The sequence below is a fragment of the Cotesia glomerata genome, linkage group LG4 (assembly GCF_020080835.1).
Source record: "Cotesia glomerata isolate CgM1 linkage group LG4, MPM_Cglom_v2.3, whole genome shotgun sequence".
NCBI classification, from domain to species: Eukaryota; Metazoa; Arthropoda; class Insecta; order Hymenoptera; family Braconidae; genus Cotesia; species Cotesia glomerata.
The window spans coordinates 27,546,212-27,553,585 of record NC_058161.1 but is presented as its reverse complement, the minus strand read 5'-3'; the positions used below and the strand labels follow the sequence as shown (position 1 = coordinate 27,553,585).

Genomic DNA, 7,374 nt, shown 5'->3' with positions numbered 1-7,374 from the left:
CTTAAAAGTTTTAAATTTATTTTCTATTAGATTTAATCCTATTTAAACGTTTAAAAATTTCTAAAGTTCTTTTCTAAAATGCTGTCAATACAGAGAGCAATAAAACTCCCATTTACTTGTGTACTTAGGATTTTAATCTTCAAAGAACTTAAGTCTGCCCAATGACGGGAAATTTTTCGGCGAGACCGGACGAGATACTTAATGCGTTTCTCATTATCAGTGTCTGCTGTAAATTTTATTTCTTTTAAAAATATATTTTAAAAGAATAAAATTATATTATTCAGACAAATAAAATAATGTTAAAATAAGACCACGATGTAACAACATACCTGTTTGTTACACAAAGGTGGTGATCCTAGATTTTTGTACTCCCTCATACTCATTAACGTTAAATCGCTACCAGTGTCTACTAATGCTAAAATCTTACTGTCTTTAATCTTAATTTCCTTCTGGTATTTTTCCTTAGCAGGACGCGACACTAAATACACTTCCTTCGACTTCGGTGGACTCTCGGAGGCTATATGCCCAAATTCTCCGCACTTAAAACACTTTTTCCCTTTTTCTTTTTCGGGACACATCACACTCACGTGGTCTTCTCCGCCGCAGTTGTAACACTTTGTACTCGTCTTCTTTCCTGAGGTTGAAACTGCACCTCCTGGACTTCCTTTTCTTCCTTGGTTGTAGCTCTGCGGTCGTCCTGTCTTCTCCAACTTCTTCTCCGGTGGTCGTGCTTTTGATTTGGACATCTCTTGTTTCATTTTCTCATACTGTCCAAATTTCTCTTTAAGCTGTTTAAAATCTTTAGCTCCATATAGCACAGCTTTATTTACGACATCATCAGGAATACCTTCTATTATGTATTGTATCACATCTTGTATCTCTAGCTTCGCTGGTGATGCAATCTGCAACATTTTATATGCGTATTCCTGCAGAGTTTCCTCACTCTTCTTCTTTCTCTTGCTCAGCTCTCGATGAATTTTCAAACAATCGACAGCTTCCTCGAACTCTTCTTTCATAGATTCTTTCAGCTTCTTCCACGTTTTCGCACACTTTTCGTAGTTCACGACATTTTTGCTGATCCGTCTAATAACCTTTTGGCGTATGTAATCTTCAGGGTTTCGTCCCACTTGCAAAGCTCTGCCATTTCTTCAAAATCATCCAACCACTGCTGGACATTTGTGTGGTCATCCCCACTGAATTTCTCTAACGCACCTTCAACGTCTTTAAAGGTAAGTAATCTTTGTGATTCTTCACGTCTATTTGCGCCATCGTCGTCTTCGTCGTTGTATCCTCGGCCATCATTCACAGGATTTCGTATACGTATATCATGGTTTCCTCTTCCTGGGAGTCCCTCAACATTGACAGCTCGAGCGTCTTCAAAGTCGTCTTCTTCTTCGTCGTCTACAAGGTCTGCAATATTTTCTTCATCATCGTCGGCTACATGATCCCGTTCCACCAACAGTGCAGCTCTTAGCCTCGCTAACAACTCTGGTTTTCGACCTGTCACCCGGAGGTTCCGGCGCCTTAGCTCCTCTCTGAGCTGTGGGACTCTCAGTCGCGGAAGTTGGTCGTCTTCCAAATCCGCCGCGGCAACACCTGTTGCAACCTGGTCAATTAAATCGTCCATGGCTTACTAACTCGCGCACTTATATGAACTTTCACACAACACCGACACGTCTCTTACACACTTTTTATTTTCCGATTTTCCGTGGTCCCGGACGAGCCCCCAAATGTGGTATCGGGTTTTATAGGATAGGATACTAAATGTTTATTAAGTTGTTATTATTAAGGTATCACGGGGCGGTTAATTTAAAGTGAGTATTTATTAGAAAAAATTGACAGAGTTAAAGGACAGAGGTCTGTCGTACATCGAAGTTAAGTAGGAACTGCCTCTTCGAGTCCCATACAATTAGATCTTACTTACTACCTGGGTTTCTCACCCCCGCATCAGTCATACTTCGTTCTTACACTCTCGGTACTTATAATGTACATTTTTGCCACGAGACAAATCTATACTTCCGTTCCCACGCATACAAATATTTTCTAAACTATCTTAACTAAACATCTGTTATTTGGGAATTTTTCTTAATCCCTTTATTTACAACCTTTTAAAAAAAATACTTACTGCTAAGTACAAAGGTGCAATAAAACAATAAAATAGAAAAACTTAAATCTAAAAATGACCATTCCACATCTATGTTCTCACTGCTGATGCTGAGAAAATGTATCGACAGGTACGTGTCAATACTGAAGATACTCCATATCAAAAAATTCTTTATCGGCGAAATACCTCTGAACCTATTCAGATATATACACTTGAAACTACCACGTATGGTACATCTTCCGCTTCGTATTTAGCAATCAAAATATTATATAAACTTGCCGATGATGAGGAGGAGAATTTTCCAATTGCAGCCCAAATACTATGTAGAGATTTTTATGTCGATGATGTGCTCACAGGTGCACAAACAATCTCTGAAGCAATTATCCTACGTGATCAACTTATATCTTTATTAAAAAAGGGTGGATTCTGTTTAAGAAAATGGGCTGCGAATCATCCATCTCTGCTTATTGAGGATCAAGAGCATCCTGATAGTGCACATATGTCGTTAGATCCTGACTCATCTATAAAAATATTAGGTATTCGATGGAATTCCCGTGAAGATTATTTCTTTTATGTTGTAAATCTTTCGGTATCCAAGTCCATTACAAAAAGGACTGTTTTATCTCAAATTGCAAAATTATTTGATCCTCTTGATCTCCTAGGTCCAATCATCGTGCACGCAAAAATTATCATGCAGCTCCTGTGGAAAGCCGGGGTAGCGTGGGATGAACCTATTCCTGTTGAGATTCATTCGTCTTGGTCCGCTTATTTGGACCAGCTATCATTAATCGAAAATTTACGCTTTCCTCGTGGAATTACCATACCTGATTCTGTTAAAGTACAATTACATGGTTTTTGCGACTCTAGTGAAAAGGCCTATGGCGCCTGTTTGTACTTGCGTTCAGTTAATTGTCAGGGTCAGGTATATATACGCCTTATTTCCTCTAAGTCTCGAGTGGCTCCTGTCAAACCATTGACATTACCAAGATTAGAGCTCTGCGCTGCAATACTACTTGCTCGTCTTTATCATATTGTAAAGCCAACTATTTTGACAAACATTCATGAATCATATCTTTGGTCTGATTCTACGATTGTTTTACATTGGATAAATACGCCAGCTCATCGCTTAAAAACTTTCGTATCGAATCGCGTGTCAGAAATTCAAACTATCACTGAGTCTTGCCATTGGCGGCACGTTTTATCACAAGATAATCCTGCAGATCTTATATTTCGAGAACAGCTTCCGTCAGATTTTATTGAAAGTTCCATTTGGATTGATGGGCCTTCATGGTTGACTCAGGAAAGCTCAGCATGGCCGAAAGGAGTTCTTACTCCTATAGATATTCCTGATTTAAAACCTCTTATTCCTAAAATTGCATGTTTGAAAATTGAGATAAAAGAGTATAACATCATCGAAAGATTTAGTTCTTTTAGTAGGATGCAGCGAGTTATAGCATGCATTCTACGTTTTATTCACAATGTTAAAAAACCCAGTAGTGAACGTAAATTTGGTCCACTACTTAGTACAGAATTAGCAATATCTCATGACTTGATTATACGTTTAGTTCAATCCAGTTGCTTTAAAAAAGAAATAGAATCAATTAAAGCTGGGGAATCACTTCCTTCATGTAGCAAATTAATTCCATTAAATCCGATCATAAACGAAGACGACATTTTACGTGTTGGAGGTAGACTTGCTCATTCTTCTATTGCTGAAGAACAATGTCACCCAATCTTATTACCTGCTCAGCATCACGTGACTAAATTAATTATCAAAGCCGAACATTTTCGACTTAAACATGCAGGTATGCAAGCAACGCTATACTCAGTTCGCCAAAATTATTGGACGTTAAATGGACGCAGCGTCACACGTAGCTGATTCGTAAATGCATACCTTGTTTTCGCGCAAAACCGCGTCTTGCTAATCACCCGATGGGAACTCTTCCCACTCAGCGGGTCACATCTTCGCGTCCTTTCTTACGCGTAGGAGTTGATTATTGTGGACCCTTTTATATAAAAGAAAAACGTCATCGTAATCGCGACCGCGTAAAGGTTTACGTGGCAGTATACATTTGCATGTGCACAAAGGCTGTTCATTTGGAACTTGTCAGTGACCTTACCATGAAACACTAAATTTTTGGTTAATTTAAAAATTTAATTATTTAGATCATTAAACCTCGCGGATAAGAAATAATCGCCTAAACTTCTAAAAATTAGGATTCGCTGCTCTGGGATATTCCGCTCCCGTGAACCAATGAGTGTCTTTGTCTTTAGATGATTTTATTAGTTTGAGACAGAAGTTCTCACGCGTGCCAGTTAATTTATTTTACTTACTTACAAATTTTAACTGCAACGATGACCCTTCGTCTTTGATTGACCCTTTGGCAGGTTGTAGATAGATAGTCGTAGTAAATAGATAGGTGAATAGTGGTAGTTTAGTAATAGTGTATAGCGGTGATAACAATAAACTTAACTTTATTACACAAAATAAGCACTTTTAATATAAACTTGTGGTATTTCGGTTACTACGTAATTTAACCGAAATATTTATAGGGATAGAATAATTAAACTTAGTGTTATAAATAATTGAACAATAGTAATAAACGTGGTGAATAATCACCTAATGCAAAAATAATAAAATTAATAGAAGTAATATAAAATATTTCTGATAATTAGTATTAAACTATTAATAGAATTTTAGTAGGTTTTAGTAGTAAGTTTTATAAATTTTGGTGAGTAATCACCTAATAGTGATAATAGTGGTATAGTAGTAAATTGACTAAGAAATATCAAACGTGGTGGTTGACACCGGGGGATAGATCGAAGTGTCGATCAATGCTCAAGGTTTGAGGTTCGTAACCGTTTTTTCCCCTCCTCGTGTCGTCCTGTGACGTCACGGGAGCTACACATTAATTTAGCGAGCGTCGGTAACGAAAATTTCGGGTGGTAGTTCGCCAGGCTGATAAAATCGGAACATTTGTAGTGTCTCAACCACTGAAGCATTTTTAGCCAGCCTCAAGCGACTTTTTTCAAGACGAGGAAAAGCAATAGAAATTCACTCCGATAACGCTACTAACTTTGTCGGAGCTAAAAACGAGCTAAATGAGCTCTATGATTTATTTAATTCGAAAGCGCATCAAAATATAATAACTGAATTTTGTAACGCAGAAAAGATTGATTGGCACTATCCCCCCTAGAGCTCCGCACTTTGGTGGAATCTGGGAAGTCGCGGTGAAATCATTTAAGCATCATTTAATTAGAACCGTGGGTGATACCTTACTTACTTTTGAGCAATTAGAAACATATATCATTGAGATAGAAGCTATCCTAAATTTAAGGCCAATTTCTCCTATGTCATCCGATCCTAATGACCTTCTTCCCTTGACTCCATCTCACTTCCTCATAGGTAGTCCGTTGACCGCTTTTTCACAGGTTGATTTCACAGATACTCCAATCAACTGCCTATCTGCTTGGCAACATACTCAACAGCTCAAGCAGCATTTTTGGATACGCTGGCACAAGGAATATCTTCATCAACTGATTAAATTTAGTGGATCTCCGTGCAAATCAGTTAATATCAAGGTTGGAACCTTGGTACTTATCTTTGAAGAAAATTTGCCTCCTTTACAATGGGTCCTCGGGCGCATCACCGCTGTTCATCCTGGAAAGGATGGCATCGTCAGAGTGGTCACCCTTAGGACAAAAACGGGCACATACGACCGTTGCGTTAAGAAGCTTTGTCCACTTCCCATCGATGAAGAGGATGACGACTTCACCGAATCTGCTTGAACTAGATGGTTCAAGGGGAGCGGCATGTTCCGTCGTACGATTAGTTTTATTAGAAAATTTTAAATTTTTTAAATAATTTTATATTTTTTATTTGTATATTCGAAAATTATTATTTAAATCTGTAAATAATATAAATACTATATTTTATTTTAAATTCAAACCCATATTTTTAAGTATTTCATGTTATCTAGAAAAAGATTTATTCATTTGTTTAATTTTATTTATGGCTGTAAATTTCCCAGCCTAGGTATTGCAATAGCAGTCTAGACAATTTTTTTTTGCTTTTTTATATTTTAGTTATTTTCTAGATTTAGAATAGAAAATGAATTTTTAATGGTAATTTTTAGGATATTTTCTTAAATAGTTTTTAATCTGCTTATGGTCATAAATTTGATACCTGGGTTATATTACTTTGATTTTTTACTTTGGTAAATTTCGTATTTTTAATCTTTTAATTGCTAACTAAGTTTAGAAATATTTTTGTTAACGTATCGCCTATCCAGGTAAAAATCTTAGCATCCGTATTCCCTTTCCTGCTTATTTTTCCAAACTGCATAGCTTGCAATTATCCCGCCTCCAAATTATTTCCTGGTTAACTATTCGTTGCCAAATATTCCTACTCCTAATTTTTCCTGCTTGTAATTGTAACGCCTAGTTCTTACTTACCTTGTAACAATTTTTGTATTTTCTCTAAATTAGTTATTCTTACATACTTTGTAGCGCACAGTCGCATTTCTTTACTTTAAATAAATTAAAGTTAAACTCAACCTCATGGTTTTTACTTAGTGCAGCATCTATTATTAGTCTTGCATTTATTAATTGTGAACTAAACGTTTTATTCACAATTTATTTGAGTAACTCATTTACTTGGTATAAAATATAAGCTTTAATTTTATACGTAAAATTTTATATACTTGCGGTAAACCAATCGCGAGTCAAAACAAGTAGATGACATATGTTTAATACCAAAACCAAATAGAATACCACTACGACTGATCTCCTTAGCTTCATTCATGCTTAAGGTATTCGACAGAGTCTTCCTCAACCTCATGGAATACTTCATGGAGACAGAAGAACTCATTCCAAACACACAATATGGATTTCGAAAAGGTAAATCATCCAAGACAATATAGCCATGCTAATAACAGAAGCTTACAACGCATTCGCTAAAAAGAAAATGATAGGTCTACTGCTCATAGACTTCGAAGAAGCATATATGACAACGTAAATCCACAGGTACTGATCGACATTATAGGAAAACTGAGATTATCTCTAAAAATAGTGAAACTAATTTCCAACCAACAGGTGAAAGAATAGTAAACTTCTACCGAAATGGAAAATTAATAGATAAAAAGAAAATAAAAAAAGGAATAGCGCAAGGAAGAGCATCAAGCCTCATAATTTTCAACACCTATATGATAGACATCGATAATCATCACATATGACAAAAATGCAACATAGGCATGTACGCGGATGACGCA

At 36.5% G+C, this 7,374-nt stretch overlaps 1 protein-coding gene across 1 annotated transcript; it reads left to right on the top strand.

The window, feature by feature from the left end:
* The first annotated feature begins 2,222 nt into the window (after positions 1-2,222).
* On the top strand, positions 2,223-5,893 carry LOC123264040. Its single transcript, XM_044727084.1, has 2 exons — positions 2,223-3,932; positions 5,273-5,893. Exons 1-2 carry the CDS (start codon positions 2,223-2,225, stop codon positions 5,891-5,893), a joined length of 2,331 nt encoding a protein of 776 aa, XP_044583019.1.
* Positions 5,894-7,374: the final 1,481 nt, after the last annotated feature.

Excerpts from the sequence above, each read along its gene's own strand:
- LOC123264040 (XM_044727084.1), top strand. The coding sequence starts at position 2,223 with ATGTATCGACAGGTACGTGTCAATACTGAAGATACTCCATATCAAAAA. Across the intron at positions 3,933-5,272 it reads TGCAAGCAACGCTATACTCA|AAAAGATTGATTGGCACTAT; the intron begins GTTCGCCAAAAT and ends TTTGTAACGCAG.